Source organism: Sorex araneus, chromosome 5, assembly GCF_027595985.1.
Source record: "Sorex araneus isolate mSorAra2 chromosome 5, mSorAra2.pri, whole genome shotgun sequence".
Lineage (NCBI taxonomy): Eukaryota > Metazoa > Chordata > Mammalia > Eulipotyphla > Soricidae > Sorex > Sorex araneus.
Window position 1 is genome coordinate 51,252,778 of NC_073306.1, and position 19,136 is coordinate 51,271,913.

The following is a 19,136-nucleotide window of genomic DNA, read 5'->3' on the forward strand; positions in this document are numbered from 1 at the left end:
CTTTCCTTTGGGTTGTCTTCCTTTTTCATAAACTTCTGCTAAATCTCGGTGGACTTTGAGGTGAAAGTTGTTTTTAAGTCAAAACTGCGTATTATTAGTGCATTTGCACAATGTTTGATAAGTAATCTGGAAGTATGGCTATTTTAGGGATTCTAGTACTTTTTAAGGAAACTCGGATTTTTCTTGATAGCTAATAGGTATTTCAGTTTCATCCCCCAAGTCAGACTTTTTCTTGAGATCTGCCTTCATAGCCTTTTCCCCCAGTGTATGTCGCAGTTTCTTTTTTCTCCTGTCTTTTATCTTCATCACATTGTAACTTTACCACAGACAAATGTACTTTAAGTCCCCAGTCTTTTGAGGCAGTATAGAAACTGACCTTGCATAATTTTATTAATCTCTTTAGGGAGTTGGTCCATTTCAGTGTTACATACAAATTGAACATACAAAATGATTTTAGGTTAATCTGAGAATTATAATGTAAATTTATCCTAATTAGGTAATGTTTTGTTAAAACTATTTGGAATTAGTTAGCTGTCCATTCTTGTTTTTACAGCTTTTATTTTACTGATTTGAAAAATTCAATAATGTACCCTTGATTTTTTTTTTTTTTTTTAAGAAGCAACTTCAACTGTAGCTCACTTTTGATTTTATGTGGACTTAGAATTAATTGTTTAGCTTTCAAACGTTTTGGTCATTTTTTCTTTTAAATCTGAATGGGAATAGCAAATTAACTTTAGAACAAATATTAATGTCAAGTTGTGTTTTGTTTTATGTGAAGTGGAGAAAACCCAAACCACCAACATGTTGATCTAGAGATAACAGGGCATTTTATTTTACATCTGCATTGACTCCGAAGCAGAGCTAGGAAATATTGGAAGTCCTTATACCTTAACTAAGTGGTCTGTGGGTGTTCACTGTCTTTAAACCAAACTTTTAAGTGTATAAAGATTGAGAGCTGAGGGTCTTTTAGGATTTTGTGGTGATTTGTTGATATGCTCTCCAGGAAACAACTGCTGCTTTTGTTAATCAGCAATTCTACCTGTAGTAAATTTTCAAACCTTTAACTTTGCATAGTGTACATGAAGTTTCTTAAAGATCTAATGCTTCAATGTACATTTTTAATGGTTTTACAGGATTATAATTGCAAATTTAGATTAGTTACATCACAAAAGGCATAAGATATTTTGATAGAGGTTATTAGCATGTATACAAGTTAGTTTAGATAAATCATGCATTGTCCTACAAACTAGTTATTTCTGGCTTAATGTAATATAGCTCCTGAATTTTTTCCAGCAGCATAATAAAATGGCTAATCAGGTGAATGGTAATGCGGTACAGTTAAAAGAAGAGGAAGAACCAATGGATACTTCCAGTGTAACTCACACAGAACACTACAAGACACTGATAGAGGCAGGCCTCCCACAGAAGGTGGCAGAAAGACTTGATGAAATATTTCAGACAGGTATAATATGCATTTCTTGTTTCTGACTGGTTATGAAAGTGAGGGCAAACCACTTTGAATTTTATAGATTTTTAAGGTTAAATAATACTTAACCGTTTCTGATCTATGCAGAGCAATGTTTGTTTACTTTCCCTTCATTGAGGGCATATTGGGTTTGTCTTTTGATATTCTTATTTCATTATTTTGATGCCTTCTTAGTGTTGAATATGCAGTTGTAGTTGTTTTAGAACAGTATATCAATTTGTCTTAGATTTATCACCAATTAAAATGTATGTTTCAGCATACCAAATTTTACATATTTTTCTTAATCTAAATCAGTTGTCATTTTGCTTTTACTTTTCTACTTTTAGCTTCTTAAAGTGATTGTTAAATCAGCTTAGGTCTGATTAGGTGGCATAATAAGAGGACTAGGTAGACTGTATTGTCTGAAACGATAATAAATGTCAAGACTCCTTGAGAGTTGTGGCCTGTCTAGTTTCTATTAGATGGAAATCCACATCTCTCAGTAATTTGGAAGTGTTTGGTTTGTAAACAGCTGCTTTTTTTTTTTTTTAATCTAGAAGTCCCATGGTCAAGTGCTTAAGCAAATTTGAACATCTTAAAATGGTTGGTTGTAAGTGGTTTGAAGTTTTAAAGAAGGGAGAGAAATATTTACCCTTAGGGAATGTTGCTCATAAATAAATGTGTTCTCCCCTTTGGGGCCATAGATGGAAACTTTCTTCCTCCGTGCTTTGTGTGCTATCCAGATTGGGAGAGAGTATTGAATTGTCTCACAAATGTGTGTTAAGTATAGTAGTAACAAATACCTGGTTTTTTGGTCCTTAAAAAGATTATAAACCTGAGAAACAGGATAATTTTAGATATTACAATGATTTCTAAAAATGACTCCTGGGTGATGGTCTCATTTGAAAATCATTCCTCAGGAACTTTCTGTGACATTCTGCCATAGAGACTTGGCAGTGATCTGCCTAGAGATGCTCTCTTAGAGAGTGCTTTGTTATTGATAAGAAGCTGATGGTTTGGGTGTAGGCTTGGTTTGACAGAATGGATTGATGGGTGTCCTAAGTTGTGACTTTGGGTGGTGGATGGACTATTCAAGTAAGGAAAATCAAATTATTTAGACATGCTCATTTTGAGCTTTTAAAACAAATCATGAGAACATTTAAAAGTAACTTTGCAAGTGGCATTACATTTACTAAATTTACTGTATGGAATAAAAGTTCTTTTGGGTTTTATCAAAATGTATCACTTTTTGATGTTAGTTCATATGGATCTGGGGGTTTTAATCTGCCAAATGTTTCCATTTTACATTAAATCAATTCTGAAATATTCCTAATATTGAGAAATATATAAACTTAACAAATTAAAAACTTGGTAGGTGTTCTGTGTGCAATTATATATACTACAACATTATGAAATGTGATGTATATATTTTCTGTGTAGTTTATTAAGTCCCATAGTAAAGTCCTTAATGCCATGAGAAAAAGTCATGTCATTGTTGACAGTATTGAAATGCCACAGCATGGTGTAATCTTACACCTCAGTAGAATAAAAAAAAAAATGCCTTAAAATACAACTTTCAGAATTGATTAATCAAGCTGCATTTGAATTTGTAGAAGAGTTTAAAATTATGCCTTTCCACATTCTGACTGCAGCAAAGTAGATGCTCAGATGCATTTCAGTTTATTCTTGGTGATAATAGGGTTAAAAATAAGCCTTTGACACTTTGGGGGGAGTAGAAACAAATATACTAAGTAAAAGTTGTTTTCTAAAACTTTCCCTTACCTCTTGATTGGTTAGGAACAACTGCAACAGTCCATGTAGCTTGGAGATTGATCCTTGGGATATATAAATTTGTTATATTAATGCTTAATCTGTAGTGTACACTTCAGATTTAATTTTCCAGATTTTTGGGAGTGGGAAATGGGGTTAGGATTTTTTCTTTTTTCTTTTTTTTTCCTTTCTTCTTTTTTTTTAGATGGATATGGGGATTGAAATTTATGCTTATAAGTGTTGATATTTTTTATTTTCTTATTATATTCTTTAGTTTTCTGTATAGTTATTTGTATAGCTTCCTAGATGCATATTACTGAAACGAAGTTTGTTAGTGATAGTACTGAATGTGATAATTTCTAGTTAAACATCTAGCACAGTTTAAATTATCCCTTTTGTTGCAATAATGTTACCCCTTTTCGATTTAATTTTAGGATTGGTAGCTTATGTCGATCTTGATGAAAGAGCAATTGATGCTCTCAGGGAGTTTAATGAAGAAGGAGCTCTGTCTGTACTACAACAGTTCAAGGAAAGTGACTTATCACATGTTCAGGTAAGGCCATTACTCAAAAATGGCTTTGAACAAATGAACTGAAATTAATTTTCTGTTAACTTTTTTCTTATGGAGATGTATTTTTGTTTGTGATTACCTTTATTTCTTTAAAAAATTAGTTTGAAGGGGAAAAATCTACTTTATGGCAAAGAGTTTTCAGAAGCACAAGTATAAAGTAAGTCTCCCCACATTTCTTTGTGTGTAAATAAGTTATTTTAAAAAATTAAAGTCAAGATTTGTTGGTTGTATAGGTTTTTGTGAGTTTCAATTATTTAGATTTTTAAACATTCTTGGGTTTTCTGATTCTGTTTTATTATGTTGGTGGGAATAATGGAGGTGGGAGGAATAGTGCCAGAATATCTGACAAAGATAGTTAAGATGCATTTAAAAATCAACAAATGGTAGATTGTTTTGCCAGTGTAGACGGTAAGCTCCTTGAAGTCTTTGCTGACTTTTCTACTTACTGTCTTCTTCAGTCTTTGGCATATAGCAGTCACTATTTGTTGAGGGAATAAATGAGTAAATAAGTTACTAAAATTTTGGGGCTGGAGCAGTAGTACAGCGGGTAGGGCGTTTGCCTTGCACGTGGCCAACTCGGGTTCGATTCCCCGCATCCCATATTGTCCCCCAAGCACTGCCAAGAGTAATTCCTGAGTGCAGAGCCAGTAGTAACCTCTGAGCATAGCCGGGTGTAACCCAAAAAGCCAAAACAAAAATAAAATTTACTAAAATTTTGGTCTTCTGAAATTTGAATTTACCCTTCAGTGGTTTGTGATGATTCTTTTTAATTAAATTTCTTGCCTGTTGTAGAACAAAAGTGCATTTTTATGTGGAGTTATGAAGACCTACAGGCAAAGGGAGAAACAGGGGAGCAAGGTGCAAGAGTCCACAAAAGGACCAGATGAAGCAAAGATTAAGGTAAAACTTGACTTAGATGTAAATAAAAATGATATTGAAGTTCTTGGCAGATTTTCCTGAAAAAGCTTATCTAATCTACTTATCTAATCTACCCTTTTTTGAATTGGTGTTTACAGGATCAAGAATATGGCTCAGTGTAAAAGTGCCTTTCTTTCAAGCATGAATGAGACCTGGGTTTGGCCCCCCGCACTGAGGGAGAAAAACAGGATAAAACTATAGATTAGTATTTAGATGAAAAATAACTTAAGGGAAATTACAGAAGAACTTTTGGTGCAGAAATTTTTTTGTAACAAATACTTGTATATACTTGTATATTTGGTAAAAGGACCCAATTTAGACTCCCTAATTTCTTGCTCTATTATAGTATGTCTATTGACTTAATGACACTATGACACTTCTGATAATTGTTTCCTGGATTGATCTCTCATGTCTCTTGGTTCTTTTTTTTTTTTTTTTTTTGCTTTTTGGGTCACACCTAGTGATGCTCTGGGGTTACTACTGTCTGTTCACTCAGAAATTGCTCCTGGCAGTTCTTGGGGGACCATATGGGATGCTGTGGATTAAACCCGGGTCAGCCGCATGCAAGGCAAATGCCCTACCTGCTGTAGTATTGCTCCGGTTCAATTATTTCTCAATTATTTCTTGTTACATTTTTTCCCCTCTTTTGGTAAACATCTCGGTAAACATCTCTTTATACCTTCTTTCCAATCTTTCAATTTTATTCACCTCATTTTTAAAATTTGTAAATGAGAATAATAGTAGTCTGCTTCATAGTGGGGCATAAGGATCAAAAAAACATTTGTTTATAATGCCTAGAGATAGTAAGAATGTGTAACTGAATTACTATTATTACTATATAGTTCCAGATGGTATAGGTTTTTTTTTTGTTTTTTGTTTTTGTTTTTTGGGTCACACCTGGAGATGCACAGGGGTTACTCCTGGCTCTGCACTCAGGAATCACCCCCTGGCGGTGCTCAGGGGACCATATGGGATGCTGGGATTTGAACCCGGGTCGGCCGAGTGCAAGGCAAACGCCCTACCTGCTATGCTATCGCTCCAGCGCCGGTATAGATATTTTTAATTTTAATTTTTGCCATGTCAGAATTGAACCCAGCACCTCACATAGCAAGACAGGTGCTTTCCCACTGAGCTATATCCTCCGGCCCCATTTTTTATTGTTGGTTTTAGGGGAGTGGTGGGTGGGTGGGGTTTGGGCCACACCTAGTGGTGTTCAGGGCTTACTCCTGGCTCTAAACTCAGGGATCACTGCTGGTGGGATATGGGAAACTGTATGAAGTGCCAGGACTTGAACCGTGTGCAAGGCAAATGCCCTATTCTTTCTGGCCTTTTTTTTTTTTCTTGCTTTTTTTTTTTTTTTTTGGGTGGTCACATCTGGCGATGCTCAGGCTCTGCACTCAGGAATTACTCCTGGTGGTGCTTGGGGGACCAGATGGGATGCTGGGAATCGAATCCGGGTCAGCCTCATGCAAGGCAAATGCCTACCCTCTGTGCTGTCACTCCAGCCCCTGGCCTGTTTGTTTTAATGAATTGGGTCCCAGAATCCAAGTGATTCTTGGCCAACCATACCAGTAGCTCACTGCTAGGACCTGAAGATGCAGTGCTATTCATGCCCTGCATTGCTGGTAACCGCAGGGTGACACTCAGTGCTGGTTGGTTGGGAATCATGTGCTGCTTGGAATTGCCAGTATGTGAGTTGGCCTAACCCCTATAGTTCCTAGCCCCTGATAATGAGGTTTGGGGGTTTTTATTTTTGAGCCACAACTGACTGTATTCAAGGCTTACTCCTGACTTTGTGTTTCGGGATCACTTCTGGTGATGCTCAGGGAACCATGTGTGAGTGCAGGGATCAAACTTAGTAACTGGCTGTATGCAAGGCAAGCACCTTAACCACTGTACTATTCTCTCCAGACTTCATAATGAGTTTTAATGAATTACAGAAAATCTGATTCCTTGGTTAAATGGATATTGATGTTTTGCTAGTGATAAGACTAATTTGAAATAGTTCCTGGAATTGAACCAGAGTCAGTAGCATGCAAGGTAAGCACCGTAGTCTCTGTACTACCTCTCTGATTCCCAAATTTCTCTTCTTTTTTGGGCCATACCAGTTGGTCCTTACGGCTTACTAACTGTTCTCCTGACTCTGCTTTCAGGGATTACTCTTGGCCATGTTTAGGGCACCATATGCAGTGCCAGGGATTCAGCAGGGGTCAGTGGCATGCAAGGCAAGGATCATACCCCTGTACTGTCTCTCCAGTTTTATGAAAAGAAATAAAGAGGCCAGAGAGATAGTATAGCAGTTAAATTGCTTGCCTTGCATGTGGCTTACCTGGGTTTGATCCCTGGCTCTACATATGGTCCCCCAGGTATAGTCAGGAGTAAGTAGCCCTCAGTACTTCTAGGTGTGGCCCAAAAAATGAAAATTAAAAAAGAAAAGAAATACAGATTGCAGTTTTTTCATAGAAAGCCCCTTTGTTCTTTTTTGTTTGTTCTGCATTGCTGAAAATTGAACCCAGAGTCTCACACTTGAAAGGCAGGCGCTCTGCCACTGACCCATACCTGGCCTTTGTGTCTTTTTTCTTCTATGAAATGGCATAATCCTGTTCACACATTTTTGATAATTATGTAAAAGTTTTAGAATAGATATTTTTAAAATTCACTAGTAATTGAATAGGCCTAGAGCTAGCTTTATATTCTTAAATATATGTATACTATATCTGCACTCAGGAATTACTCCTAGAAGTGCTCGGGGACCATATGAGATGCCTGGGATTGAATCTGGGCTGGCCTCGGACACGGCAGGCACCCAACTTGTTTTACTATCTCTCCAGCTTCTGAAGTATGATGACTTTTATTGATAAAAATAAACTTATTTTATGTCTGGAGAGCTTTTATTTGAAAAGAATTACTGGCTTTCGTACAGTATATAAAGGAAACAAGAAAGGAAAGCAATCTAATTGAGGTAGAAGGGTACGAAATGGGAAATGGTGAGTATGTAGACAGATGAAGGAGCCTTGGGGTCAGCATATGTCAGACTTTGACAATTTCTTGCATCTTTTTTTCTATTGTCATTGATAGCTAAAGAATTTTGCATGCTTAGCTAATTTGCCTACTACTCCTTTAATTCATTGTAGGAAATGGATAATAAAATTAGGTGGGAGCAACTTATGTGAGAGGTATCTGTGAATTTCGTATAACTTCAGATATTTTGGGAACCTTTTGGAAAACATATATATTTTGGAAAACAAAATATGTAATCTCAGATATTTGGGGGACCTTTTGGAAAATATATATAGTGCGTGTTACTATTAAGATGTAAATAGATTTTCAATTATTTTTAGGCCTTGCTTGAGAGGACTGGTTATACTCTGGATGTAACCACAGGACAGAGGAAGTATGGTGGTCCTCCACCAGATAGTGTGTACTCTGGTGTGCAGCCTGGAATTGGAACAGAAGTAAGTATTTAGCTATTTGTCAAAAATTTCCCAACTTGTAAACTATATTTTCTGTAAACTGGGCTTTTGGGAGGAAGGATTGGGCTTTTGAGCCAACCTAGGCAGTGGTTGGTAATCACTCCAAGCTGTGCTCAAGGGACTGCACTGTTGGTAATCAAAATCTGACCGCCATATGCAAGATTACACTTAGCCCTTTGTTGTTGTTGTTCTGTTTTATTTTGGTTTGGGGCCATACCTGGTGGTGAATCAGGTACCTGAGTCAGCTACTATTATACATTATTTAATGTTATATAACTAGTACCTTTAAGGAGAGGAGGTAGGTGCTGGGGATCAAACCAGAGCCTTATACATGGGAAATACATGCTCTACCATTGTACTTTATCCGACCCCTGTATTGTATAATTATTGTTCAAGTTGGAATTGGAACTCAGCCATCACAGGAACATCAGTTTTTCTTGGGAACAGATGTCACTGAAACATATTTAAATGCATATTTTGCTCCCTTTTCCCCCCTGTGCCCTCATCTTAGCACTTTTCCTCACCATCCTATATCTTTATTAGGAGATGGAGGGTCCTCAATGGTTTTCAACTTATAGATCATTTGCTGCCAGGGATAAAACCTGCGCAAAGCATGTACTTTGGACCATCTTTCTGGCCTGCCATTCTTCATCTTCAGTGTACTCTTTAGTGTGATCTTCATATCTACATTTTTTAAATATATTTACTCTTTTTGTTTGTTCACTTTTTTTCGGTTTTATTTTGGGGCCATACCTAAACAGTACTTAGCATTCTTTTTTTTTTTTCCCTCCGTTTTTGCTTTTTGGGTCACACCCAGTGATGCTCAGGGGTTACTCCTAGCTCTGCACTCAGTAATTATTCCTGGCGGTGCTGGGAGGACCTATGGGATGCCGGCTATTGAACCTGGGTCAGCCATGTGCAAGACAAACACCTACCCGTTGTACTATTGCTCCAGCTCAGTACTTAGCATTTCTCCTGGGTCTATGCTCAAGGATCTTGGGGCCATAAGGGATGCTGGGGATTGAACCCAGATCAGCTTCGTATTTGTTTTGGTCCACACCCAGTGCTGCTTAGGAGCTGGTCATTCCTGACTCTGCAGTCAGGAATCACTTCCGGCTGTGCTCAGGGAACCATATGGGATACTGGGGATCAGACCTATGTCTGCTTCGTGTGTGGCAAGTGCCTTAACTGCTGTACTATTTCTGACTTCATACTTTTTAAACAGTACAGAATTAAGTTAAGCTTATTTACTTGAACTCCAGCAAATGTGTTTTTTTACAGTAGTTTAAAATTTTGTTTTTAGCATTCTTTGTTTTTTTCTGTTAAATGCTTACAAAAATGAATAAAAATGGAATTGTTCTTTATCTTTTTCTTGTTTTGAGGCACTCTGAAGACTTCCAGCTTGCAGATATATTCATTTATATATACATATATATTTTAATTGCATCACTGTGGGATAGTTACAAAGATTTTGTAATTGAGTTCAGTGATACAATGATCTGACACCTATCCTTCCACCGAATGTGCCTTTCCCACCACCAGTCTACAGTATCCCTCCTGCCACCCCCATTCCATCCCACCCCCTGCCTCTGTGGCAGGCACTTTCCTTCTTACTCTACCTTTGGACGTTATGGTTTACTATAATACAGATACTGAGAGGCCATCATGTTTTGTCTTTTGTCTACTTTTAGCACACATCTTCCATCCTGAGTTATCCCTCCAACTATCATTGACATAGTGGTCCCTTGAGAGGAATTATTTGAAAAGATAGTAGTATATCTTTCAGTGCGTGAAAATCCCTCTTAGTATTTACCAGTTTACTTTAATCATAGTCTTATTTTCAGCTAGTTATGCAGTTCTTGTAGATAAGAATTAAAATAACACCTTTTACTTACTTATTTTTGCTTTATGGGTCATACTCAGCAATGTTCAGGGGTTACTCCTAGCTCTGCACTCCCTAATTACGTCTGGCGATGCTCAGGGGACCATATGGAATGCCAGGGATCAAACCTGGTTCAGCCATGTGCAAAACAAATTCCCTACCCACTGAACTACCACTCTGGCCCCAAAATAGCATCTTTTAAACAGGGCTTAGTAGAACCTGGATATATTCATACTACAGATTATAATTTTACAATTGAAGATTGAGCTCTGTTAGCCCATTGGAAGTTTGATCTTTGCTTTATTGTTTATCTAAACTAGGAGTTTACTAGTATTCTTAAGATTTAACTGGAGGCATTTGAACAGTTTATTAATTTTTTTTTCTTTTTGGGTCACACCTGGTGATGCACAGGGGTCACTCCTGGCTCATGCACTCAGGAATTACTCCTGACGGTGCTCAGAGGAACATATAAGATGCTAGGAATCGAACCCGGATCGTCCGAGTGCAAGGCAAACATCCTACCCGCTGTGCTATTGCTCCAGCCCCAATGTTTTTGTTTTTTGAGGGCCACATCTTGCTGCATTCAGGATCTACTCCTGGCTCAGAGTCACTTCTGGTGGTACTTGGGCTGTTTTGGACCCAGGATTGCAGCATGCAAAGGATGTTCTCCAGCCTTCTAAATTTAATTTTTTTAATGGTAGGGCCACTTCTGGCTTCGGCTGGTAGTGCTGAAGTAGGCAGACACCAGGGTCACACTTGACTGTGTTGTGTATAGGGTCATTCAGTGCTTTGAAACAAACCTAGGCTTTGCACATACAAATCATGCTTTACTACTTGATCTATATCTCATCTCATTTGAACAACTATCCTGTTTAATTGTAAATATTTAATTAGAAACATAGTTGGTATGCTAATTCTAAAGATTCATTTTTTAATTCTTTTTTTGTTTTTGTAGCTGTTTTTTTTTTTTTTTTCCATTTTGGATCACACCTGGCGATGCAAGGTAGTTACTCCTGGGTCATGCATTCAGGAATTACTCCTGGCGGTGCTCAGGGGACCATATGGGATGTTGGGAATCGAACCCGGGTTGGCTGCGTGTAAGGCAAATGCCCTACTTGCTGTGCTATAACTCTAGCCCATATTTTTTAATTCTTTAAAAGAGAAAATAATGAATTTTCCTTTCCATTAGATATTACAGCAAATTACTTAAATTTCTGTGTAAAGGAGCCAGAGAATAGTATAGTGGCATTTGCCTTCCACTTAGCCAATTACTGGGTTGTTCCCTGGCCTCCCATATGATCACAAGAGTCCAGTAGGAGTGCTTCTTCAGTATAGAGCCAGGAATAACTATTGAGCATCACTGGGTATGGCTCCCTAACAGACACAATTTCTGAGTTCACCAGTTTGTCATTCCTGCCTATTTCTTACAGTAAATTCGAATATAAATACCTGGATTTTCCCCATAAAATTAGGCTTTATGAAATTTGACTAATACTGTTGAAAATTGAAGTTTTGAAAAATCAGTAAAATAAGAGGTTTTTAACATATGGGTTGCTGATAATATTTAATAAATAAATTGGCTTTTGGAGGAGGGAGACCTTCCCAGCAGTACTTGGGGCTTGGGGGCTGTTCCAGGCAGTTTGTGGCTCGACTATGTGGGTTAGTGGTTTTGCTGCTTAGGCTCAGCAGTACTGGGGGCCATGAAGGTCATCCCCATCAATGCTAAGTGGCCATATGGTACTGGGAAAAGATTTTTGCACCTGTGCATGCAAGCCTTATACTCTGGTTCTTTGAGCTATCCTTGGCCCTGTTAAATTAATTGGGATTAATTGGCGTCTTTTCTACAAGGTTTAGGTTTTTATATTGTTAACAGTATCTAAAACTTTTTAGATCATGTGGCTGGGGAAATAAGTGCTCAAGAGTACATCTGTGCACACAGAAAATTCAAGGTCAATAGCCACCCAACACCACATGCATTCAGTCCCTAGCACCATCAGGGATGTCCCTCTATTTGGGGGCTGGGGGTTTAGGTAATACCCAGGGTTATTAAGCTATTCCTGGCTCTGTGCCATTCTGTAGAATGTAAGACAAGCAGCGGTTTACCTCTATTTCTTTGGCTCAAGACTGAAGTTTTATCTTTGGTTAATATCTATAAATTAACTTTATAAATAAGCATTCATTGACATTTTTTTGCTAAGCATTTTCCTGAGATGACTATATAAGAATAATTATTTTGAAATGTTATATTTTAGTTTATCTTGACTCTTTGTTTCTATGATAGATGTAATAGCCATGGAGATCATGGCTGTATAATAAACTTGTTTAAAGAGCAAAGCACCAAGTCTTGTGGATGTATTAAAAGGAAATGGTAGCCTCATCTAATTCTTTTGCTTACTAATTAATGAAAGTGTTATAGAATTAATGTATTTAACAGAGACCTAAAAGTATACTTTGTAGTATCTGAATTGAATTACTCTTGAGAAAAAAATGCTGAGTTTGTGAATAGCAAATGAGCTGGATAATGGAGAAATCTGTTGGAAGGAAGACAATTGAGCCATCTGCTTGCTTCTGTTGATTTCCTCTGAACCTCTGAGGATTTCCTTTATTACTGTTGAAGTAGTATATGGATAGATAGTAGATTGCCAAGACTTCTTAGCGTTGATGCTTAGTGAGTAAAGAATTGTTGAGTGAGAAAGAAATGAAGAGAGGGAGAATGAAAGAAAAAGTTGTTACTGTATTGACTACATTGTTAGTTTTTTTTTTTTTTTTTTTTGCTTTCTGGGTCACACCCATAGGGGTTACTCCTGGCTCTGCACTCAGGAATTACTCCTGGCAGTGCTCAGGGGACCATATGGGATGCTGGAAATCAAACCCAGGTCAGCCTCGTGCAAGGCAAATGCCCTACCGGCTGTGCTATTGCTGCAGCCCCACATTGTGTTTAGTTTTAAAGTTCCAGGATTAGCTATAGATGACTATTCTAAACAGCTTATGTAAAGCTAGAATGACCCAGGTAGGGATCAACAGGTTATTAAAAGGAACAAACTTCTATTTCATTTGAGTGAATTAAAAATGAGTTTAATGGAGAGTATCATGCTAAGTGAAATGAGTCAGAAAGAGAGGGATAGACATAGAGGGACTGCACTCATTTGTGGAGTGTAGGGTAGCATCACATGAGGCTGACACCGAAGGACAGTAGATACAAGGGCCGGGGGATTGCCCCATAGCTGGAAGACTGCCTTGTGAGCGGAGGGGAGAAGGCAGATGGAATAGAGAAGGAATCACTAAGAAAATGATGGCTGGAGGAACCAGTTGGGATGGGAGATGCATGCCGAGAGCAGATGATAGACCAGGCATAATGACCTCTCAGTGTCTGTGTTGCAAGCCATAATGCCCAAAAGTAGAGAGTCAGTATGGGGAATATTGTCTGCCATAGAGGCAGGGGGAGGGTGGGAAAGGGTGGGGGTACACTGGGATATTGGTGGTGAGGAATGTGCAGTGGTGGAGGGATGGGTGTTTGATCATTGTGAGATTGTAACCCAAACATGAAAGCTTGTATCTATCTCACGGTGATTCAGTAAAATTTAAAAAAGTTTTTTAAAAAAGATGGGGTTGGGGCTGGAGAGATAGCACAGCGGGTAGGGTGTTTGCCTTGCACGCGGCCGACCCGGGTTCAAATCCCAGCATCCCATATGGTCCCCTGAGCACTGCCAGGAGTAATTCCTGAGTGCAGAGCCAGGAGTAACCTCTGAGCATCGCCAGGTGTGACCCAAAAAGCAAAAAAAAAAAAAAAAAAAAAAAGATGGGGTTATGAGGGAAAGGATGGCTTCAAAGTCTAATCTGAGTATCTAGAAGGATTAAGTTGCCATATGAAATGAGAAAGGCTGTAGAGAAGAACAAACCAGCAGAATTGAAGTTCTAGACGTGTTTTAGTTAGATGTCTCTGAGTTATGTTCTATATGTGTTATAATTCAGATGTCTATAACTCATTTGTAACAGTATTTTCTTTCCCCAAAATCAGAGTAATAGAACTGGTGACTTAGCAGTTGCTTATATGATGCTGTAGTTTAGGGGAGAGTTCTGACTGGAGATTTTCTTTCTGTTTTGTTTTTGGGTCATACCTAGTTATGCTCAGGACTTCTGGCTCACGTGCTCAGAGATCATTCCTGGCATGGCTCAGAGGACTGTATGAGGTGCTGGGATTGAACCTGGGTTAGGCAGTGTGCAAGGCAAGTGCCTTACCTTCTCTGCTATCTTTCCAGCCCTAAATGGTATTTAAAAATGGTTTAGATGTGGTCATGAAGGAAGCATAGATCTAGCTAGAAAACTATGACCCTAAAATTTAATTTTTAGAGTTTGGGAAGAAGTAGAAAGCAAAGAAGACTGAGAAGAAAGAGCCAATGAGATAAGAGAAACAACAGGGATGTAGTAGTATTCCAAAAGCGATGTGGCCGAAAATTCCCCCAAAAAGAGGCTCACCAAAGTCAAAAAATAAAAGCTTTGAATACAGGCTTACTTATTTTATTTGTGTAGCTATTATTTTTATTTCCTTTTTTTTGTTTGTTTTTTTTGTTGTGACTTTTGGGCCACACCCAGTTGTGCCTAGGGTTTAATCCTGGTCCCCTGCTCAGGGATTATCCTTGGTCAGGCTCAGGGATCACATGTATTTGCTGAGAATTGAATCCAGGTCAGCTGTGTGCAAGGCAAGTGATGTTCTATCTTGCTATACTTGATCTATTATCTCTCTGATCCTGTCGAAAAATCTTTTCCTAAATTTTTGTAACCCTCCACTAACTCATGTTCTTACTTCAGTTACTTCTTCAGCCTTTCCATGGTGATTTTTCATCCACATATTAGTGTGTGTTAACTACCTATTCTTGATTGTATTCTTCCCTTTTCTTTTATTAGGTGCCAGGGTCCAAAACCAGGGTCTCATACTCTGGAAACACACACTCTATTACTGAGATTCATCCCCATGTAATATTCAGGTTTTAAAATCACACCTATTTCCAAAGCTTATCACTATAGTTTTTTCTCACAACTGCACCCCAAGGTCTAATTCTGTGTTTTCAGTCACACATTAAACATTTCCTCTTAATAGGTAAAATTATATTTCAAATCACCAAATCTTTTTTTTTTGGATGTAGGTATAGTGATAAGGGTGACCCATTCAGAATACTACTAAGTGATTATTAGTGCAAAATAAAATCATTCTAGTTTATTATTTTCCATAATATTTTCTAAATAATCTATGGTAAATATATTACACGTTTGTAATAATGTTTAATTTAAAAAGTTTTTATTTTACTTTTTGGGTCACACCCAGCAATGCTCAGGGGTTCCTCCTGGCTCTGCATTCAAGGAATCACTCCTGGTAGTGCTCGGGGTACCATATGGGATGCCAGGGATCAAACCCGGGTCGGCAGTGTGCAAGGCAAACACCCTGTCTGCTGTGATATCACTCCAGCTCCAATAGTGTTTTCTTTTTCCAAAAATTAGAGTATCTAAAATCTACCTAGTCATCTGGCTTCTCCTATTTCTTCAGTAGAACTGTTTTTTCCCCTGTTCTCTTTACCCCCAAGATTAATTAAATTATTTTTATAAATAAAAGTCAGATATATATTTTTTGTTTGTTTGTTTTTTGTTTTGCTTTTTGGGTCACACCTGGCAATGCACAGGGGTTACTCCTGGCTTTTACTCGCCAGGGGTGACTTGGGAATCGAACCTGGGTCTGCCGCGTGCAAGGCAAATGTCCCACCCGCTGTACTATTGCTCCAGCCCCAAGATATTTTATTTTTTAATTTTTAAAATTGTACTTATTTATTTTGCTTTTTGGGTCACACCTGGTGATGCACAGGGGTTACCCTGGCTCTGCACTCAGGAATTACTCCTGGCGGTGCTCAGGGGACCATATGGGATGCTGGGAATCAAACCTGGGCCGACCGCATGCAAGGCAAACACTCTACCTGCTCTGCTATGTCTCCAGCCCCAAAAGTCTCAGATATTTTAATCCCTTTGGTTCCCCTGCATATCCAGTTAATGATTTTAAGTATTGGCTTGAAGTTCCTCCTGTGTTTAATGCCTCACTCATATACACAATTGGTCCCTTTTCTCCTATTCATAGAACTTGTCCAAGGGGCTGGAGAGATAGTATAGTGGTTAGAGCTCTTGTCTTGCATGTGGCCAACCCTGATTTGATCCCTGATCCCCTATGGTACCCTGCGCACCACCATCAGGCATATTTCCTGATTGTAGAGTTAGGAGTAATCTTGCGCTTTATAATCCCACCAACGGCCAATATCCAGAGACTATAAGACCAAGCTTTGCAGCCTCGAGACATCTAATAGACATATTCTCCCTCTTGGGGAACCTGACAAGCTAACAAGAGTCTATTGCCTGCAGGGGAGAGCCTTGCAAGCTCCCCATGGTGCATTCATATCCCAAATACAGTAAAAGATATATACATACCTCTCGGAGAGCCTGGCAAGCTACCGAGAGTATCCCACCCACACGGCAGAGCCTGGCAGGCTACCCATGGCATATTCGATATGCCAAAAACAGTAACAATAGGTCTCATTCCCCTGATCATGAAAGAGTCTCCAATTGTTGGGAAAGACGAGTAAGGAGAGGCTGCTAAAATCTCAGGGCTGAGTGTAATAGAGATGTTACTGGTGCCAGCTCTAGTAAATTGACGAACAACGGGATGACAGTGATGCAGTGATACAGAGCCAGGGCGTGGACCAAAAACCAAAACCAAAGCAACAAAAATCCCTTGTCCAAACCTCTCATTAGATGATAGTTATATGTACCTTGGGTTCATAAACTGTCCATTTTTTAAAGTTCTAGAAATAAAATCAGCATTATTGAAATCTAGGCATCATAAAAGCATGTATAAGGCTTATTTTCTGATAAAAAGTAAAAAAAAAAATCAAAGGTTTGATTAGAGAAGCTCAAAGGGATAAGCACATGCTTTGTATTCATGTGGCCTGGGTTTGTTTCATGGCACCATTTGGTTTCCCCCAGCACAGAACCAGGAGTACCCCCTTTGCATTGTCAGGTGTGGTCTTAAAATATAGCAGGTTTAAAAGATAGTATTTTATTTAGGAAAGTCTTCCTGAGAAGGTAAATTTGAAATGAGACATGAAAGAAAATTAAGTAAAACTGAGGAATGAGCATTTCAGATTAGCACTGCACTGTCTATAGCACTGTCATCCTGTTGTTGATTGATTTGCTCGAGTGGGCACCAGTAACAACTCCATTGTGAGACTTGTTGCTACTGTTTTTTGGCATATTGAATGCGCCACGGATAGCTTGTTAGGCTCTTCTATGTGGGCGGGATACTCTGGTAGCTTGCCGGGCTCTCCGAGAGGGACGGAGAAATCAAACCCGGATCGGCTGCGTGCAAGGCCAACACCCTACCCTTTGTCCTATCACTCCAGTTCATCTCGGTCCATTTCGAACTAAGGAAATAAGAAAGACTGAAATATACTTGACATTTTTAAGAACAGCTAATAGACCAATGACTGGAACAGAAAATCCGTATGGGAGAAAATGGAAAGAAGCAACAAAGTCAGATGGTTTAACATTGTAAAGGATTTATTTTGTTTTGGGGCCAGATCCAGTGATACTCCTGGCTCTGCGCTCAGAGATACCCCTTGTGGGATCAGGGTTACTATATGAGGTGCTGGGGGTTAAATTCATTTGGCAGCATGCAAGGCAAGCCCTCTATCTCTTTACTGTCACTTCGGCCGCTCTACAGTTAGGAGCTTGAGTTTTGTTCTAAAAGTATTGGGAAGACATAGAGAGTTTTGACAATTTGGTTGTGGGAATATACGAAGACAGGAAGGAACCAGTGGCAAGGAAAGGAAAATAGGCAAAATAAGGCTAAAGAGCAAAGGTTTACAGTGATTTCTGGGAAAGGGTGAGGGGGAGTGGGTTTTTATTTATTACGGTTAAGGACTTAGCCTTGGAAAGAAAGTAAATCGTTTAGGGATAAAAGAAAAAAGTGAAAATAAATACAGAGCGAAAGTTTTACAACGAAGAGTAAAGGTGATGAGAAAACCAGTAACTTTCTCTTATCTGTTTAGGAAGAGATAGGCAGAAGACATCTGGAAACTAAGGAAAATAGTTGTTTTTGTTTGAAGTGACATCCAAGCAGTGATCAGGGGTGTTACTTGTGGGGTCCCCAAGCACCCTTCTGGTGGTAACTGGGACCAGGCAATGCCAGAAATTGAATCTTTTCTCCTGCATGCAAAGCATGTGTTCCAGCATAAAGCATATGGAGAAACCTTTATCGAGTTGGGATTGGCTTCTTTGGACCAATGTACTAATTAAATCTTATTAGATTGTACGGTCTTCCCTATATAGCCTGGGTGATCTTGAAGTTCAATGAATTTATGGTTAAGAAAACCAAAATCATTAAATCAATTGTTCAGTTATAAAATACAGACATCATATTTCTGTGACTGTACATCCATGTACATAAAAACCTGTGGACTGTGGATTTTCTTTCCTTTTTTTTTTGCTTTTTTTTGGGGGGGGGGGGGGTCACACCCGGTGATGCACAGGGTTTACTCCTGGCTCTGCACTCAGGAATTACTCCTGGCCGTGCTCAGGGGACCATATGGGATGCTGGGATTTGAACCCGGGTCGGCCGCGTGCAAGGCAAATGCCCTACCCGCTGTGCTATCACTCCAGCCCCACCTCCTTTTTTTTTTTTGGACGGTGCTCAGGGCTTAACTCTTAGCACAGGGGTCACTCCTGGTTGAGTCTTGGAGGGAGTATATGGTGAGCAGGAAATCAAACCTGGTTTGACTGCTTGTCAGGCAAGTGCTGTACTGTTGCTCATTTTGAAATTCTGTTTTTGTGAGAAAAATTGCAAGAATACAAAATTTAGAGTTAATATAGATTATAAATATAGTCAGTTTTCATTTTTCATATGGATTATTTTTCTTTGTTGATGACTCTAAGGTCATTAAAATTAGGGTAGCCTTCCCCAAATTAAAATTACCCCCATTTGCCCATAACCATCTCTGTGGTCTCCTGACACTGTTAACAAAA

General features: G+C 38.8%; 1 protein-coding gene across 3 annotated transcripts in view; it reads left to right on the forward strand.

Moving 5' to 3' along the window:
• HNRNPR (heterogeneous nuclear ribonucleoprotein R) overlaps window positions 1–19,136 on the forward strand; it is a 40,547-nt gene that overhangs the window by 2,076 nt on the left and 19,335 nt on the right. The window contains exons 2-5 of one of the 3 annotated variants that reach the window (XM_004603420.3): window positions 1,297–1,462; window positions 3,670–3,788; window positions 4,599–4,706; window positions 8,066–8,179. In XM_004603420.3, the coding sequence (XP_004603477.1) occupies window positions 1,306–1,462; window positions 3,670–3,788; window positions 4,599–4,706; window positions 8,066–8,179 (498 nt within the window). In that variant the 5' untranslated portion in view covers window positions 1,297–1,305. Of the gene's footprint in view, window positions 1–1,293; window positions 1,463–3,669; window positions 3,789–4,598; window positions 4,707–8,065; window positions 8,180–19,136 lie in introns of all 3 variants that reach the window. The other 2 variants (XM_055138489.1, XM_004603422.3) reach the window with 2 other exon arrangements.